At 36.7% G+C, this 19,372-nt stretch overlaps 1 protein-coding gene across 2 annotated transcripts in view; it reads right to left on the bottom strand.

Moving 5' to 3' along the window:
* The window catches only part of MYO10 (myosin X), a 242,268-nt gene that overhangs the window by 71,426 nt on the left and 151,470 nt on the right, over positions 1 to 19,372 (bottom strand). For both annotated transcript variants that reach the window (XM_056824276.1, XM_056824277.1), the window contains exons 13-19: positions 19,200 to 19,300; positions 19,033 to 19,099; positions 17,771 to 17,863; positions 16,946 to 17,014; positions 15,627 to 15,709; positions 13,012 to 13,120; positions 10,332 to 10,412 (exon numbers count right to left, since the gene is read on the bottom strand). In XM_056824276.1, coding sequence (XP_056680254.1) covers positions 10,332 to 10,412; positions 13,012 to 13,120; positions 15,627 to 15,709; positions 16,946 to 17,014; positions 17,771 to 17,863; positions 19,033 to 19,099; positions 19,200 to 19,300 — 603 coding nt within the window. The remainder of the gene's footprint in view (positions 1 to 10,331; positions 10,413 to 13,011; positions 13,121 to 15,626; positions 15,710 to 16,945; positions 17,015 to 17,770; positions 17,864 to 19,032; positions 19,100 to 19,199; positions 19,301 to 19,372) is intronic.

The following is a 19,372-nucleotide window of genomic DNA, read 5'->3' as shown; positions in this document are numbered from 1 at the left end:
ATTGTTCTATTTTGTGAGCAGAATGGTCTCTCTTCAATGCCTTCTTTACTAAAACCGTCTGAAAAGGTAAAATTGCCTGTGTGTTTGAGATGTTCTCAAAAGGCAAAGAATAAAATGTTGGCAGTTGATGTACCTTTGACTGGGCACAATCCCATATCCACTGTGGTCAGTCCACAGAGCCCAACAAAAATTAATAGCAATGATAGGAGGAGGAGGGTGGAATGCTTAAAGGTTCCTGAATGGCTTTTTTCTCTTCAACACTGGGGCCAGGTGGGCATTTTTCAGTAGAAAATAAAATGGAAATACATGAATTCCCTCCAAGAAAGGACCGTCTCAAAGGGAGAATGGAAAATGAGTCAGGAAGCTGACCTTCTGGGTAGTACCACTGAAGTTCTAGCCATCCCGGATCTCTTGCTTTTCTCTACTCTCTTATTTTACTTTCATCTAGAAAGACTAAAATGCACCTTCTGTAACAGGTACTTCTGTATTTTGAGGCTTTACACTGTGTTTTCTCTTCAGAAGGTCTCTGATGTTCTTTTAATGACAAACATTCTTAATAATAAATACAGACAGTTCTCACTTTACACAAATGGATCCTGCTGCGGACCAGGATTGTAAAGTGATTTTGAGGCAACATGGAGGGAAGGAAGCAGGGGCTCAGCACTGAGGTACACGAGGACCAAGAGGGACCAGGAGAAGAGCAGGAGGTGGAACATGGGGGCTGAGGCCAGACATGTTGGCGGGGTCTGGCCAGAACTGAGAAAAATACACAGTGGGGCAGGCAGATGGAGGCTAGACAAGGACAGGAGAGGTCTAGTGACAGTGGGGGGCCATGGACGGACACACGGATACCCAATGACTGACACGATGGGGCCAGACACACAGGTGGGTGGGTGGAAAAGGGCAAAGGTCTCTCTCTACTGGGGGTCTCCAGCCTCTGTCTGTGCCTTGTATATCTGCTTTTAGATGGAGGATTTTTTAGTGGTGGGTGGGTGAAGAGCTGAGCCAGACAGAGGAAGGGACAGAAAGATCACAGAACCACAGTCAAGTTAACATAAGTATTTTTCTAGAAAGTGGATTGGACAGTTCTCACTTTACCATAAATGTCTTATTATTCAAATTCAAATTCTGAAAGAAATCCACAATGTGACATTTACTATAAAATGGGAACTGACGAATATAAAACTGAGGTTCTAAAAAGAAAACCAAGCAAACCCCACCAATTTGGAAGAAGTTGCTTTTTTATTTATTTTATTTTTAAGCCATTACCTTCCATCTTGGAATCAATACTGGGTATTAGTTCCAAGGCAGAAGAGTGGCAAGAGCTAGGCAATGGGGGTCAAGTGACTTGCCCAGGGTCACACAGCTGGGAAGTGTTTGAGGCCAGATTTGAACCCAGGAGCTCCCAACTGTAGGCCTGACTCTCATTCCACTGAGATACCCAGCTGCCCTCACTCCTCCCCCTATCTTCTTTTTTTGCCAGAATGAGATGATCTTTCAAGAAATGAGATACCCAGCTGCCCCCCCCTCCCCACTATAGATATGGGGAGGGGGGGGCAGCTGGGTATCTCAGTGCTGGGGAAGGCTGGGAGCTGGGGGCACAGGACACCCCCTCCTTTTCCAAATGAGGAAACTTGGGGCCAACAGACAAGATAAGTCCTCTGGTCGCTGGGTTGGTAAAAGATTTAATCCTAAAACCTGAAAATTAGTTGGCTCTTAAGATGAAGACAATGATTAAAATGTGGCTTTGGTTAGTGACTTATAATTTATTCCTAGATAAAAAAAAGGGTGGAGGTAGAGGAGCATTGTATATGAAGAAATTATGCTTGTGAGGAAATCCAGGAAACCAGAGTGAGAAGAATGGTTAGAGGGCATTTTGGGTAAAAATCAATGGCGGGAGAATAGAAACAATTGTCATTTGAATATACTATAGTCTACACAGGCCAGAACATAGAAAAATAGTCGTTCAGGAAGCAGATCACAAGCTTAGAAAAGGCAGGACACAGCAGTGATGAGAAAGTTCATTCATCTCAATATATGCTGGAGATTTCTCAATTTAAAAAACCGAGCCACTAATAACTTCCTGTTTTGCCTTGCTGATGGGAGCCTTAAAAAGATGAGGGAAGGAAGAGGTACAGGAGGCCGGGGATTGAACACCCTTCCTGCCCTTCTGGCCCCCAGAACTCCAAATCCCAGCCTGTTTGAATGTCCAGAAGGCCTCAGGTTGACTGTTATCCCTGCCTTTCAGCTCTGAGAACTTCAACCTAGGCAGCGAAGGGCAATGGCCAGAGGAACAAGAATAAAACCCCTCCTCTACATCTCCCCACAACCTCCAGCTAAAAAACAAAAACAAACACGAAAACTGCCCCAAAGAAGACATCAGAAGAAAGTACAATGATGAATAAACCCCATTTACTCCTTGAAAAAGAAACATGTGACTCTATAAAACAACCAGAAATGGCCATGAGAAGGGTTGCACCAGAAAAGCTGGCCTAAACTCCATTAATCAAACCTGAAGTTAGTGACCACAAGGACTGAGACTCATTAAGGAATAAGGGAGTAAAAAGAAGCAAACCATGGTACACAATGAATAAGTGCTGCGGTTTAAAGCATTCAAGAGGGAAAGGGAGCAACAACACCCCAGAGAGGGAAGCCACAAAGAGTAAACTGGCTGGGTCAGAAGGATAATAGGAATGGCTGGAGGAAATAAAGAGATTTAAAAAATGAAATCATAATTGAACTGAGAGCTCTGGAGAGAAAAGTTGGAAGGAAAATAAATTAGAAAAGAAAGTGGAATATATTACTTAGATAACAGGCTCCCAAGAACTCATTGATTCTATGAGACAATAAGAAATGCTTAAAGATCAGAATATCAGAGGTTCTGAGGTAAAGAAAAAATAATGTGAGGAGCCAGAAACAAAGAGTTCAAGAACAATGAACCCCAGTAAGGATCACAGAAGACTATACTGCAACTATACAAGAGAGAAAATCCTGGAATAAAATCTTACAATAGACAAAAGACAAAAGCTTATCCCCAGGAATAATATTCTACAAAACTGGGCATAATCCTATGGCTCAAAACAAACCTTTCATAGAACAGATGATTTGCAAGAAGTCCCAATGATAAACTGGCTAAACTTCAGAAAGTTTAGGTTTCTCCAAAACCTAATATTCTGAGAAATTCTTTTTTTCTATACCTCCCCCTCCCCTTTTTTTCTTAATAAGCTGGCCATTCAGGCCAGTCAGTCTTCTATCCTGAGATTCATGCTTTCTTTAAAAGAAAGCCAGTCCTGTCAGAATTTGAAAATTCTCCAAGAAGAATCCATTCACTCATTCTTAAGCTTCTAGCCCTGGAGGGGCTACCCTCAGAGAGCCTTTAAAGTATTAGGTTGCATTTTATCTAGACCTCCAATAAGTGAAAGCATGAGTCAGTCTGATTCATATGATAAAATTACACTTGGGTCATTGAGTATGCTGATAATGCTAGAAAGGATTTGTTGGAAGGGAGGGACATTTGCTTCCTATTTATTTTGGTACATTTAAACAAAGATGTTTATCAACATTTTTTATTTTTCTGGTGAGGACAAAGTATGTCCTACATAATTTTACATAAAAAATTCAAAGATTAACTAAAGATGTAAAATAAGCCTAGATGGGTGAGAGGAAAAAAAAGAATATACCAGGATCCCGAGTTACATGCACCCATTACATTTTCTGAAGTGTTTATTAATTCTTTTTCAGATATAGCTTTCCTGGATTCCCGTTTTTAAAGATGGATCATGTATGATTGGAATCGAATTTCTTCTTTATCATAGAATTGCTCTGATATAATATCAGAGTGAAATATGGTGAAAGATATCAGCAGTCAAAGCCAAAAACCCCTCCCAACAATGCAAATTCATTTTCTTTCAAAAGAGAGATATAATTCAACAATAAATGGTAACACTTGCACTGTTTCCCTAGGGAGAGGAGAGAGCTTTGATACAACATAAAATTAGATGTTCTGGAAACTCTGGGAGATTAGTTCTCATGCTTATTGAGATTTTGTGATAGTCACCTGTATGTTCCTTTCTTTAATTCCATCTTATAACCCCTTGGGGGATTTTGTTGAGGAATGTTAATGAGAGCCCTTTCTGTCCAAAACTCATTTGCTTAGATACTCTGAGAAAAGACTGAATACCACATGACTTTCCTTTGGGAACTGTTCTAATGAGGTTAAAGTATGTTTTGAAGGATAAATCTCCTGTGGTTTATTATATATGGTAGATTATTCTTAGCTATTAAGGTAGCCTATGCCAAATTATAAATTGACTTGTGCAATTGCTTTTTTGGAGATGGAATTATGTAAGTATTCTATTTCCTCTTCTGTTATCCTAGGCAATTTATATTTTTGTAAATATCCTTCCATTTCACCTAGATTGTCATATTTATTGTCATATAATTAGGCAAAATAGCTCCCAATAATTGCCTTAATTTCCTCTTCATTAGAGACAGAATTTCCCCTTACATTTTTGAAACTGATTTCAAATTATAAATTGAAAGGCAAAAATAATTCTATTTTTTATTCCCAAATCATTCATGATCAAGAATGTGAGATCTGGTCCACTACTCCATATCAAATTCTACAGAATTCTTTATATTTCAAATTTCAATATTAAAAAAAAAAGTACCTATTTATACTGTGGAGCACTGGGGATTGATGCAGAAACAAAATCCAGACACAGCCCCTTCCTACCATGCAAGTAAGGAAAGAGGACAGGTACACAAATCACCAGGATGCACACTCAGTGCATGAGAGAGGCACTGATCAAGTGAGGGGCTAATATTAGGGGCACAGGAGGTCAGGAGAGGGAAGGATTTAGGGAAGAGAAGGCAGCTGGGCTGGGCCTAAAAGGAGAGGCAGGATTTGAGCAAGCCAACATGTGGGATGCGAAGGGAACCATGTGACAAGGAGTCTAGGCCAGTTTGGCTGGCTTCTAGCCATGGGTGATGTTTGATGATTAAATCCCTTAATGCCAGGCTGAGGCATTTGAATTTTATGTTAAGAAACAGGAAGCCACTGAAAGGTTTTGAACAATGGAATAACCTGATCAGATCTGTGTCACAAGGAAAATTAATCTGAAAGCATTATGGGTAAAGATTAGATGGAAGAAGGAAGACAGGTTAGGAGGACTAGTCCATCATGGTAAAGGCTTTAAAGTACTAGCCGTAATGAGGAAAGTTTTAAAAATAGCCTTCATAACTCAAAAGCCAAGAAGAAAGCTTAATATAGGCTTAGAAAGCACATTCTACTAGTCAATAGTGAGAAATTATTTTTATATATTATATTATTCATCTTTATTATTTATTATTTATTTTTATTTATTTTATTATTTAAATTATTTTTATATATTATATTATGTTATATATATTTATATACATGTACACACACGAGAAAAATATAGTAAGAAATTATAAATAAAAAGTAACATAATATAAATTCTATAGCTGTGTGGGGAAGAAATACCACAATTTCCAAAATGCTCTCTCTTAATACTAAGAAATGAATGCCCTCAAATAATAGATTCAAACCCTTCCTCCTAAAACAAACCTGATTTTCTTCAAGGTTCTTCTCTTCATCATAAAAATTGTGTATTGTGTGTAAATATTATGAATATTGTGTAAATATTGAGAAAGTCAAGCTTATCTTCTCATTCCACTATCTAATCCCTCCCCATCCCACCTCTGCCTCAAAACAAACTCTGGATTCAGTTACTATTCCCAATGAATAGTTTTCCTCTTGGCATGACTTTGCAGTGGCTTTGATACTTTTCAAGTCTGCAGATATTAGGGGAATGCGAGAAGGTGGTCCTGCCATTCTTTTCTCTTCACATTCAAGAAATATGTATTCTTCACAGAATGTAGATCCCTAGCTTTCAGAAAGTCTATGAATGTGAGAGGAAAAAAATGAACATTTTTTCTCATCCCTAACCTTGGTCTCTTTTTAAATTTAAAGTATTTTATTTTTCATCTACAACATTAATTAATGTCCTAAAAATAAAATACTGACAGCCAAAATAGGGTCCATAACAAAACAAAAGTTAGGAACAATGATCTAATCCAATCCTTAGCTTGTGAAAAAAGTCCTTCTATAACATTCCGGACCAGCAGCCATTCATTCATCCTTTATTTGAAAACTTCTGTAAAAGAGAATCTGGCCCCTTTCCTTCATCCCCACTTCAAAGAAATAAATTTCAATTCTGGATTGCTCTAATTTGTTAGTTTATATATATATATATATATATATATATATATATATATATATATATATATATATATATATATATATATATTCTTTATATAATTTATAAATTTCAAGCTGAAATTTCCCTCTCTAGAAACACTGCTCCTAGTTCTACCTTCTGGGGTTAAGCATAAAGAATTTAAACAAAATCTTCTGAAATAATATGATCACAGATTCAGAGCTAAAAGAATCTTTAGAAATCATCCAGTCTAGTGCCCTTATTTTAGAGATAAGGAAACTGAGGCCCAAGACAAATTAAATAACTAGCTCAAAGTCACACAAGTAAGGAGTAAACAATAGAACTACTCAGCAATATGTGCCAATTAAATCTATTCTAGATGAAATATCTTCATTTCTTTAAATTACTCCTTGTATGGTCAAATTGTGAGGTTCCCATCTTAGTAATAATGCTCCTACAGCTGTTCTAATTTATCAAGAACTGAAGGAAGGAACACTTCAGCACAGTTGCATCGAGTAACTTTTAGAAAGATAATTTTTTTTCTTTGAAGTGTTATCTTCCAAGCTAGAGAAATGCTTAAATATTCACTCATAATGGATAATTCCTTAAAGGCAAAGAGTATTTTTACTTTTTCTTTGTACGCAAAATGCTTTAGCACAGTGCCTGGCACACAGTGCTTAAAAAATTCTTACTGATTGATTCAAAGTGACCAAACAGGGAGCTGATATAAACTTGTAATTCACTACAGTAACTTTCTAACTTTTTATCATTCTAAGTAAAGGAAAAAATAAAGTCACAAATTGTTTCCTGACTTTTACTATCTAGAAATTCAAAAACACAGTCCTATCATAGCCTATTAATATGTACTTCTATGTAGAAGTTAAAAACCTGCGTTTGTATTTATATCTGGTGAGTACCTCAAAAAACACCAGGGTCATTTATAAATGCTCCCACTATGTATATTTCCTTATGGAATGAATTACTGACTACAACATATGAGGAACACAGGAGGTAATGAAAATTGAAACATTATGGAATAATTATTGGAAAAAATTATTAGTATAATCCTGGATAAGTTGGGATCATTTTTTAAAAACCTTTACCTTCCATCTGGGAGGCAATACTGTGTATTACTGTGTATTGGCTCCAAGGCAGAAGAGTGGTAAGGGCTAGACAATGGAGGTCAAATGACTTGCCCAGGGTCACACAGCTGAGAAGTGTCTGAGGCCAAATTTGAACCTAGGACTGCCTGTCTCTAGGCCTGGGTCTCAATCCACTAAGCTACCCAGCTGCCCCAGGGATCATTTAAAAAAAAAGAAAATGTAAAACAGTAGCAATTAATGATCTGAAAAAGGCCACTGCCTTTACTTTTTTAGGGATATAAATACATGCAACAAAAAGCCTTCAAAAAGTACTCATTGTGGGGGCAGTTAGGTGGCCCAGTGGATTAAAAGTCAGGCCAAGAGATGGGAGGCTCTGGGTTCAAATCTAGCCTCAGACACTTTCTAGTTATGTGATCCTGGGCAAGTCACTTGACTCCTATCGCCTAGTCCTTATTGGTCTTTTGCCTGAAACCAATACAAAGTATTAATTCTAAGACAGAAGGTAATAGTTAAAAAAAAACAACAAAGTACTCCACTTCATCTGCCTTATAAAATATTTAGAAAATATTTTAAGGGTTACAGGGCTTTACAAAAATGCATGGAAGTAGTTTAATACCAGGATTTGAATATTCAATTTTGACATTTTGTTTTAACATTAGATAATGTGTTGTCATTAATGGTTGGGCAGAAATTTGAAACATTAACATTTGACTCCAATTATAGGACCCAAAAGATGCTTTACCTAAAAGAATTGTTCTGATTTCCTGCCTGCCTGCCAGCCATCAGTCCATGCTCGGGTACCACGTCTATTTCCTGCCCCATGTGTGGCCCGTCCTCTGCTCTCTGTGCTCGCTCCTTCTCATTCTTCCTCTTGTCTTACTTCTCTGTCCCTGGCCCCCGTGTGTCCCTCAAACTTGCCCCCTTTCTGGCTCCCTCTCTCTCTTCTCCCTGTCCACAGACAAATCTACAGTACATAAAAAGGTCATCTGCAGAATGGTCCACTTACATGAAGTGAGAACTGTCTGCAGGGCTAAGCCTTCTCCAGTTATTACCTCCTTTGATCTCACCGCAGCCTTGAGCGGTAGGGGCTATTATTATCATTTTACAGAGGAGGAAACTGAGGAAAACAAAGCTTAAGGGGCTTGTCCGGCATCACACAATTAGTGAGGGTTAGAATGGAATTGAATCTGGGCCTTTCTCACTCTAGAACCTGTGTCCCATCCACTGTGAGATCTAGACATGCAAAATACTTGGTTTCCTGCTAAGCCAACATTCACAACTGAATTTTAAAGTTACTTTTTAAAAATAAATGTCCCTAAAGTAAAGAACAACAGCAAGGCTGTCTCTACTTAAGAGGATTACAAAAGGCTGTGGACAAAAAGCTCCACTTTATCATTTGGGCTCCAAGAGAGGTCAGAGTATCCTGATGCCATGTGAAATTCCCAAGTGGAATGATGTATCTCATGACCATTATCAAATAATATTAAACACTTGAAGCCAGGTCTGATGTTAATTTAAAAAAAGTATCTGATACCTGGAAAAGTTAGCAGGGCTGGGCAAAGGAATGAGAAGAACTTGTCTATAATGAAAGCTTTATTTTAGTAAGCAACAGAAAATTATATGAAAACATTTTGTCATCACAAAGAATATTAGCTCTGCTGCTTCCACTTAAGAACTCTTTCTTAGAATGCTGGATGTAAATTAAAGATATTAATTTACATAACAAAAAACTGCAGAAGACTTTTATTTAGAAATATCCTATAAACACTATGAGGAGCACTATGAGAGACTTCTCTGATATACGCCTTCAGAGACTCTCATTCCAAGAAGCCAAATACTATCATCTACATCAGAGAAGAGTACCTTAAGAGAGAGAAAATGACAAAATAAAGCAAGAGATTAGCTTAAATTCAATTAAAAAACCCTAAAAACAGTATCGAGGTATGTCTACTTAAGTGATCAAATACAAACACAAGTGTGTGTACACATATACATTAGGAAATTTATCATTTTACACATATATCAATGCAATAAGAACTCTTATTGTTTATGGTTAAAACTAAAACTTGGGAATTGTGTTGTCTTTTTTAAACTAAATTTTCTACCCCACCCCCAATTTTGGTTGCCTTCTATTAAAAACCCTATCCAGTCATGCTTTAGTTATGGCTTGACAAACTGGACACAATATTCTTTAGAGGTAACATTTCTTTATCTTATACAAGGAGTAAAGCTAACTCCATCTTCTCTTTGATCCCACATAAAGCAATTGGACAATTGGATTTTACTAGAGAAGGTTTGTCATAAAAAAGGGACTGTGCCAAAATTATTCCCCCAAATCACACTAACTTCCATTGATGGTAACTGAGTTCTGATCATATGTGAAAAGTTTGCAATCTACAACTTTGAAGAAAATTTAGAAAATAGGCAAAGCTAATAATATACTGGTTCTCTTTAGATAATCTCTGCTTTTCTTTATCAGCATTTTTTCCCTTCACATTTGGCATCAAACAGCTATATACACTTTGAACAATTAACAAAAGCCTCGATGAATCTCAAAGTTGCCTGACAATAACATAATAATAATACAGAATTCAGATGAGTTATAAACAAAACATCTCTACAATACATACAAATCCAAGGGAAATCACAAAGAATTTAAAAACTGAGGCTAAATAAAAATTTGAAAACACCTCAAATTTTTCATTTTATTACAAAGGAAAGACTTCTCTGATATACGACATTCTTTAAAGAAGTAAAATGGAGATATGAGTGGCTCTAAGTTTTAGAATGAAATTTTCCACATAACATTTCAATAACAAGAGTCTGAGTATATGACTAGCACGCAGTACATTCAAACACGTTCCAAGTGACCTGACAGAAACTAGAAAAATGAGAATCCACCCTCCCTCCCATCCCCTTCAGAGACTCTCATTCCAAGAAGCCAAATACTATCATCTACATCAGAGAAGAGTACCTTAAATCTTACCTTTTGCATGTTGGGCTTGATACAGCGAACAAAGAAAGGATTAGATGTGCTCAATGTTGCCATTAAGGAATGCAGAGAGTCCTATTGAAAAGGTTAAAAAAACCTCTTATTTAGTTTCCTATTATTTTACCCTTTTCGTTTCTAAGCACCACAGGCACTTCTAATAACAGCCTTAGTAGACAGAAAGGTGATTTTTTTTTAAGGTATTTTCATTTTAAAGGTCTAAATCCAATATAAAAAGAGAGACATTAAAAGACACAATAATTTATATTGGGAGGCAGGGGGAAAGTCTCATACTAGAAAAACAATATATTATTACTGCTGCTAGTCCAGATGATCATTCTAGTTATGCACAAAATGAAACCATTTCTTTTTTAATTAAGTGAAAGCAAAAACCAAAACAACAATACACAAAAACAAAAAAACAAATTTTCTTTGTAATGTTTAAAGAGGGGCAGGGCAACTAGGTGGCTCAGTGGATAAAGAGCCAGGCCTGGAGTCAGGAGGACCTGGGTTCAAATCTGGAATCAGACACTTCCTAGCTATGTGGTCCTACTCAAGTCACTTAACCCCAAGTGCCTAGTTCACACCACTCTTCTGTCTGCTAAAACATGTAATAGATAATAATGAGGAGGTATATCCTCTTTTACAGACAGAATGTAAGAGTTGCTTTTTGGGGGGGGGAGTGCATAAATAAAGGGGTAAGAATACCTTCTACAACAGAAATAGCTGACCATTAAGCATCAAGTGATGGACAATCCACAACTTCCTAAGGTTGCTCATTCCACAAAGTAGAGCTTTCTTGTTTGGGAAGTTTTTCCTTTTACAGAAAGTCTACATTTGCTCCTTTGCAATTTTTACCCATGGTTCTTGGTCCTGGTCCTTAGGGCTATCTTCTGTTCCCTTCCCCTTCACTTTAAATCTCCTCAAAAAAAGTCAATATTTGCTGACTTAATTGCCTTCCCTTCCCACTCCCTCCATTATGCTCTGAAGTCTGTTTATCCCTGGACTCTATTCCCTGTTCAACAGTATTTTCCCTGACAGCAAGAGTTTTTTGGAGGAGAAGGGTTTTTTTTTTTGTATCCCCAGAACTTAATTAGCACAATACACAGCACAAAATAGACACTTAATAAATAAATATTTATTGATTGACTGACAGAAAACTTTCTTCAATATCACTAAGAGACTTTTCCTCTCCTCACCTTCCTCCTTGACATTTCCTACAATATCTGACATGGTAGAACATTCCACCTTGCTTGATACCCTCCTCTCTTCTCTGGCTACATTACATGACACTATTATTTCTCTCCTCTAACCTCTTTAACTAAGTCTGCCCTCCCACCCTTTCCACAGTGCTCCAAAGTGGCTGACTTTCAACAGCGTGCTGGAATCTCAAACTCAAAATATCAAAAATTGAACCCATCATTGTCTCCCCTAAATTTGCTTCTCCTCCTCTCTCCTGGTTTTCTGTTAGTGCCCACACCAATCCTTCCAGGCTTCTGTGTCATTATAAATTTTCCCTCTCCCCACCCATGCAAATGACCAAATTTTGTCCATCTTACCACCTTTGCAGTGGAGCTGGCATCAGTTCCCTTCCTTTCAATTTCTGTGTAAGCTATCATAGCTCCTGTCCTTATTTCTTCTCACCCAGACTATTATAATAGCTTCCCAAATTGTTTCTCTGACTCTAGTCTTTCTCTAATTACTGCTGTCCATGTAATTTTCTTAAAGCACTACTGTGATTGCATACTTCACCCTTTTAATCAAAAACTTTTAAGGACTCCCATTATTTACTCCATAAAGTAGGGACTCCTGTCAATGGCATTTTACATCTCTTCAGCCTTGGTTTTGATTTATCTGTACAACTTTAGCTTCAATTAACCTAACCCCTTCCCATGTTCTAGTTGTTTCTTGCCAAAGTACAATATTCTTGGATCCCTATTCTCTTCTTCCCCTCTGCTGATGCTGGCTTTTATGACAGAACTGCAGACACAAAGAAATGCTAACAGAAACTCTTTCCTTGCTCACAATCTAGGAAAAATAGCCCTACATCTCTGTCCACTGAAACCCCTACATTCTACCCCCACTCCACTCAGCTCTTCCCTAAAGCTTATGCTAATACCTTTCCAGGGAAAAACGACCTTCCTTATCAAATTTCATAGCAGTTTGCCTAAACCTCTACTTTGCATGTATCTCATTCTACCTTGGGTTAGGATTATTTGTTCTTTTCCCTGAAAAACTGATTGTAAATTCTCTGAGAAATCTAAACATAACTTTTGCATCTGGCACATAGTAGAAAATTAATTAATGCCTATTGAATTAAAGTTTTCTTTCATATTTATCCTTAAACAGCTACCAGTTAATTTTTTTTTTCATTGGAACACTTTAAGCACATAAAGGAAAGGACAAACAAATATAGGAAGAAATCTACTCCATGTTCAAGTAAAGTGCTATCATAAACAGAACAATCTGAAAACACCACTCCCACCATGACTAAAAAAAGCTATTCATTTTTCTTATTAAAAATAAAATTATTTTATTTCTACAAAACTTTTTGTTTTAAAATGGCAGAATTTTTAAAGAAAATTATAATACTTCCCCATGCCTACACGAATACCACGTTCAATTTTTAAAATGACATTAAATAATAAAACACCAAAGGAAGGTCCTTTCAACTAACCTTGAACTGGGAGCTGACAGTGGGCCTCTTGTGTTTACTTCCACATTTCAGGGTTTCCTGGTTATTGCGGCTTGAAACATGTTCAAATAGATCATAGATGAAATCAAGTCTAAAAGAGAAACACAACAAAAGCCTTCACAGAAGTAATCGTAAAATGATTATACTTCATCTTCCTATGATTACAGCCCTCTTTTCATCTGATAACTCCAAGTTATTTACTTAAGTCAGAGTTCACATTACTTTCAAAGGCTGCAGGCTTATTATCAATAATAAGAGAATAAGAACAGCTTAGCCGTGGGAATGCCGATAGAGTTCATCCGTGTGGAGATGACATTTACTCCTTCTGAGAAATGGGACAAGCTCACCACCCCTCACCGGCCTCGGCTGACTCATCTGAATGATGAAAGGGCTCAGCAAGATGGCCTCTGAAGTGCCTTCCAGCTATAAACTGATGATCTTTTTACCGTAAAAAGGGACGGTACCCCGATTTCGTAGGTAGTACCATGTAAGTTCTGGTGATCTCTGATCTCCTGCTTTTCTCTACTCCCTTATTTAATTTCATCTGTAAAGAATGAAATTCACCTTCCATAACTAGTACATCTGTATTTTGATGCTTTACACTCTATTTTCTCTTCTGAAGGTCCCTGACACTAACTTTTAATGACAAATATTGGTGAATTCCAGTGTTGACACTGGCTGGCCGTGTATCCTTAGGAAAATCAATTCTACAGGTCAGTGCTTCATCAGTAAAATAAAGAGGTGCTGGTGGGGAGGTCTTTGGGGGTGTAGCTATGTGGACTGAGAGATGGGGGTCCTCCATTTGAATCTGGCCTTGGACCCTTCTTATATGTGTGTGACCCTGGGCAAGTCACTACTGCTCTTCTGCCTTGGAACCAATAAAGAGTGTCGATTGTAAGACAGAAGGTAAAGGTTTCTATAAAATAAACAAAAGCGGTGGGGAGGAGAAAAAGGGACGGGATAGATATTACTTTGTACATACTTTGTATTTGTTTAATTCTGTAAATATTGTATCTCCTGGTAGAGTGCAAGCAAGGATTATTTGCTTTTGTCTTTCTATACTACTCAGTTACTGTAGAAAATAGTCCCACAGTCAGGAATACCTGACTGGTAAAATGGCATATACTGGGCTGTGTGGCTCTATGTCTCTTATCCCTTCCTATCCCAGGCAGCCTGAGAGAAGTAGCTGGAGAAGAGCCATAGATCTACACTGATAAAGGGAGTTTTCTGGTAAAGAAAATTCTGCAGCATCTTACGAAGAGGAGGTATCTTATTAACTATTTACTGTACTGAATCTAAGAAAACAAACAAACAAAAAAACCCCCACCAAATTCCTAAGCCTAGAAACCAGAGATACAACCATCCTATGATGCTGTCCACTAATTATTACAGGTAACATCATCAAAATATATTAGATTTCCTAACAAGTTTTTTTCTAACTAAGCCACTGATTATAATTCAAACGTTTCAATTATAAAAATCAAGTAACTTCTCTACTCTTCTCTCTTAATAAAGAAATATATTTCATCTGTAAACAAAATAGAAACAGTTTCTTATTCATCAGAAATAAGGATCAGGAAAATAAATTATGGATTTATTATTTATATAAGTAAATTATGGATACTATATATTTGAATAACATCAAATAATCTTTACACTAGAAATAAAACTTCAAATCTACGGGCCATGAAAATGTTAAGGCAGGATGACTTCACCATGGAGTTGTTTCTTTCAAAGGTAGAGTTAAGCATTTAGTGTCAGATGAGGGCTACTGACTTGAGTTCAAACAGAGATTCTCAAATTTTAACTTTGTCCCTAGAATGGGTCTATTTTTCAGCCTTTCTTAGACATTAAATTATTAATTATTGTATTGTGTATTAAAGATGCTTTATTTCATAGTCCTATAAAGTGATATTTTAAATGACTATAAAACTGATCTGAATAGTCAAAGATAAAAGGTAATAATATAAGAATTTAAAGAAATTCCAAGTTAGTACATTAAATATGAATATTTAAACCAGTAATCTACCAGTTTTTAAAGTTTTCTATATCCCATCTTTGACTTTATAATACTGCCACTCCTAAAAGGATTGTAGGCAGGCAATAAAGAAAAGAAAGTTAAATAGGGGGCAGCTAGGTGACTCGGTGGATTAAGAGCCAGGCCTAGAGACAAGAGGTCCTGGGTTCAAATCTGACTTCAGAAACTTCCTAGCTCAGTGATCCTGTGCAAGTCATTTAATTGTCTAGATCTTACTGTTCTTTTACCTTGGAACCTATACAATATTGATTCTAAAATGGAGAATGAGTAAAATAAAATAAATGTGGTTTCAAAGCTGTGAGAATTTCCTTACCACTCTTGAGATAACAGTATTAGAATGTAAGATTCAATGACTTAAGCTACAACATTAAAATATCTCTATTAATGTTAATTTTTGGTCAATAAAAATATTACCAAGCGCAGGCTATTACAAAATGTTCTAGAAGAATATTAATATTTTAAATACTACTATATGAAGAATATAGATAGTGTAATTCAATAGCAAATCACATCTGGCATTTTGCTGGCCAATTAGTTCTCAGTGAGTGGTGTCACTTACCGGCTTTCCCTTAGCAAGTTGAGAAGGTCATCTCGGAAAGTATCTCTGTTCTTTTCCAAGATTCCCCTAACATCATATTGCACCTGGAAAACCATCCGCAAAAAAGGGAAGAGAGACAATGAGACAGAGAGAGAGAGGAAGAGAGAGAGAGAGAGAGAGAGAGAGAGAGAGAGAGAGAGAGAGAGAGAGAGAGAGAGAGAGAGAGAGAGAGAGAGAGAGAGAGAGAGAGAGAGAGAGAGAGAGAGAGAGAGAATGAGAGGGGAATAGAGAGAGGAATAAAGAGAGGGAAAGAGAAAGAGGGAGAGAGAGGCAATGAGAAAGAAAGACAAACAATGAGAGGGAAAGAGGAATACAAAGATGGAGAGGGAGATAATGAGAGAGGAATGGAGAAAGACAGAGAGAGACAGAGAGAGAGAGAAGAATAGAGAGAGGGAAAGAGACAATGAGAGAGGAATGGAGAAAGACAGAGAGAGACAGAGAGAGAGAAGAATAGAGAGAGGGAAAGAGACAATGAGAGAGGAATCGAGAGGGAGAGAGAAATAGAGAGAAAGAAGGAGAGAGAAACAATGAGAAATATAGACAAAGACAATGAGAGAGGAATAGAGAGAGGGAGAGAGAAAATAGAGAAAAAGGAGAGAGAGGCAATGAGAAATATAGACAAAGACAATGAGAGAGGAATAGAGAGAGGGAGAGAGACAATAAGAGAGAGGGAGAGAGAAAATAGAGAAAAAGAAGGAGAGAGAGGCAATGAGAAATATACACAAAGACAATGAGAGAGGAACGGAGAAAGGGAGAGAGACGAGAGGGGGCAATGAGAAAGAAAAGGGGGGGGGGGACGGAGAGAGACAGGGGAAGAGAAAGATTAAACAAATTTTATAAAACCTAACAGTAAAAACAAAACATTTCAATGAGTTTGTTTCTCTGCCTATGGAGTAAATAAATATTTTTCTAAAAAGTATCTGGAAAAATTTCAGAGTATTTTTAAAACCCTCTACTAGCATCCTACTTTGATGACTTATACTAAAGTGGAGGTGACCCTGGGTACTCAAAGGTTCTCTGCCAACATGATATAAGCACTGGCAGTTCTTATCAAGCTGGCAAGGCTCTGAGAACAAGTCTAGTGACAATCAACTTTCTGTCATCTCCTGTTTAGCCTAGTTTAGAGAGGTTGGTTCATCGATCATTTCTTTTTTGGTCCAAAGCCTAATCATGTCAACAAAGATATGGAGAAGCTGTGATCTGTGTTAACAGAGAAAATACCTATACTAACAAAACTATGGCTCTTTTGAAACATTGAAGAAATCTTTAAAATATATTACCTCTCCAGCATAGTGTTTTACTCCAAAATTATTAACGGCAACTCTTGGCTTCACATAAAAGTGGTTATGCTAAATTAAGACAAAAAGGAAAAAAGCAAATAATTCACCAAGAATTCTTGGTGTTTACTCCACAGAGAACACTATAAAAGGTAAAAGGGAAGTATAAAGTTTAGATAAATCTTGGTCTCTGATTTAACAGACATGCAACATCTATATATTGCTACAAAAAAAATTTTTAAGTGTATTAGAAGAGGTACAAAGTCCTATGACAAATCTGAGGAGGGAGAGGTCATTCTATGCTGGGGAAACCATAAAGGGCTTCTCTGGTATTTGAATGGTTGAACTGAAAGGATATGTAGAAATGTACCAGGTATGAGATGGAAATGGAGGCACTTTCCCTCAAAAATCTTAGTTAAAGGAATGGAGGTAGCACATATTTGGCTAAAAAAGGAGCAGTCAATGGAATAAAACACACAGAACCTAGCAACACTGCATATGTCATCCCAAATCTAGACAAGAAATACACAATTAGAAGTGCTAACATCTAACCAGTAAATGAGTAAATGTTTTGATGTTGCCACCTCACAAAATATTGATAACAAGGAAGATGTCTACGGAGTGGGAGTCGATCAATTAGGAATGAGTCTATTTAACTCACCTTAAAAGAATCTGTCTTAATGAATGGTTCAAAAAAGAGTTACAATTTGGAAAGGAGATATATCGGTGGGCACTAATGAAATAAGAAGTGTTCCCAAATTTTAAGTGTACACTTAATCCAAAGTTTTGTTAGTGGAGATAGAAGGATTTTGAATAACTTTAACATACAGAATGTTGAGCGTGTAATTTCTCCAATAAAGTATTATCTGTGGCCTGAGGAAAGTGACTTTCTTCGTTGATAAGGGCTAATAGTCCGAGTTTCTAGAAGAGGAGAGAAAAAAATAAGAACGTTTTTAAAATATAATAGGAGGACATTTTTTTAAAAATTAGAGTTGTTTTCCTGTTCTCTCATTTTTATCACAAGGCACATAAGGTTATTTCTAAGAAAGAAAAAAAGTTTTTAATCTTATACTATAAAGAAAAATATTATGTAGATGATTTTAATTGTTTATTTTTTAGTGGCAGCTAGCTGGTTTGGAATCAGCAAGACTCATGTTCATGAGTTCAGATTGGGCCTCAAACACTTAAAAGCTGTGTGACTCTAGGCAAGTCATTCACCCCTGAGTTTGCCCGAGTTCCTTATCAATAAAATGAACTGGAGAAGGAAATAGCAAAACACTCCAGTATCTCTGCCAAGAAAACCCAAAATAAAATCACAAAGGATCAGAAATGAATGAAATGACTCAACATCAACAAAAAGTGGTTTTAAAAAAATCAAATGAAAAAGGAAGCTTGGTGGGACACATAAAATGTTGGGCACGGAGTCAAAAAGTTTTGGCTTAAGTCCTTCCTCTGAGACTTAGCTGCTTAACCCTGGGAAAAGTCACTTTAACCTCTAAGTGGTTCAGAAAGCTCCTTAGGAGTTTTCTTTAAGACACAGACAAGTTGGAGCTTTGCACTGCCCACACTGGATTCCCTCCCCTGCCCCAATAAAATCACAGATTCTTGAAATTCATAAAGTGATACACATTTATTTTTTAGAAACTGAAATTTTGGAATTTACTTATTTATGTTTTGCTGTGTTGCACAGTATTGGTGGTAAAAATTCTAGATACCAAGGTATAGTCTAAATTCTAGAAAAGCATAACCATGCCTGTTCAGTTCAAATATATACATGTATATATTATGTCTGTGTACATACAAATACATACATGCACATTATTAAATAGACATAATTATATTTCTAGGAGAACTAAGATCCTGCTGAACTTAAAATCAAAGTGGAAAAGATAAAAAATGCTCCCAAATGATCACAGGATCATAGAACTGACAAAGCTGGAAGGCAATTCTAATTAGAATACAATAGACTATTTTGGCTTCTTTCACACCTTTAAAGTACAGGTTAGTACATGCTATTTTGTTCCCATAAGCACAAATTAACACAGCTGAGCACTCCTGGGACTCTAAGGCATTCTGCAAAAATGGATTACCTTTTCAATCAGATCTAGACATTCTCCATTGTCTATCCAGTCAATATCTTCCCACACTAATCCTTCTCTGTAATAAAAGGAAAAGGAAACATTTAAATTTCAAATATTTTAAAATTCTCAATTTTTCTTTGCTCATTTTGGAGATGCTACTTTGAATCCATGATTACCTGCTATATTCCAGTTGTTCTAAAGAAAAAATATGCTTATTGAAATATTCCTGAAGCTTTTCATTTGCATAGTTTATACTGAATTGCTCAAAATGGTTAACCTGAGGAGGAAAAAGAAGCATTAGACAATAAGTATCTTCAAATTTCCCAACCATAAAATGAAATTTAAGAAG

Source organism: Monodelphis domestica, chromosome 3, assembly GCF_027887165.1.
Source record: "Monodelphis domestica isolate mMonDom1 chromosome 3, mMonDom1.pri, whole genome shotgun sequence".
Classification (NCBI taxonomy): domain Eukaryota; kingdom Metazoa; phylum Chordata; class Mammalia; order Didelphimorphia; family Didelphidae; genus Monodelphis; species Monodelphis domestica.
The sequence above is the reverse complement of the archived record's forward strand: the minus strand, read 5'-3'. Positions and strand labels throughout refer to the sequence as shown.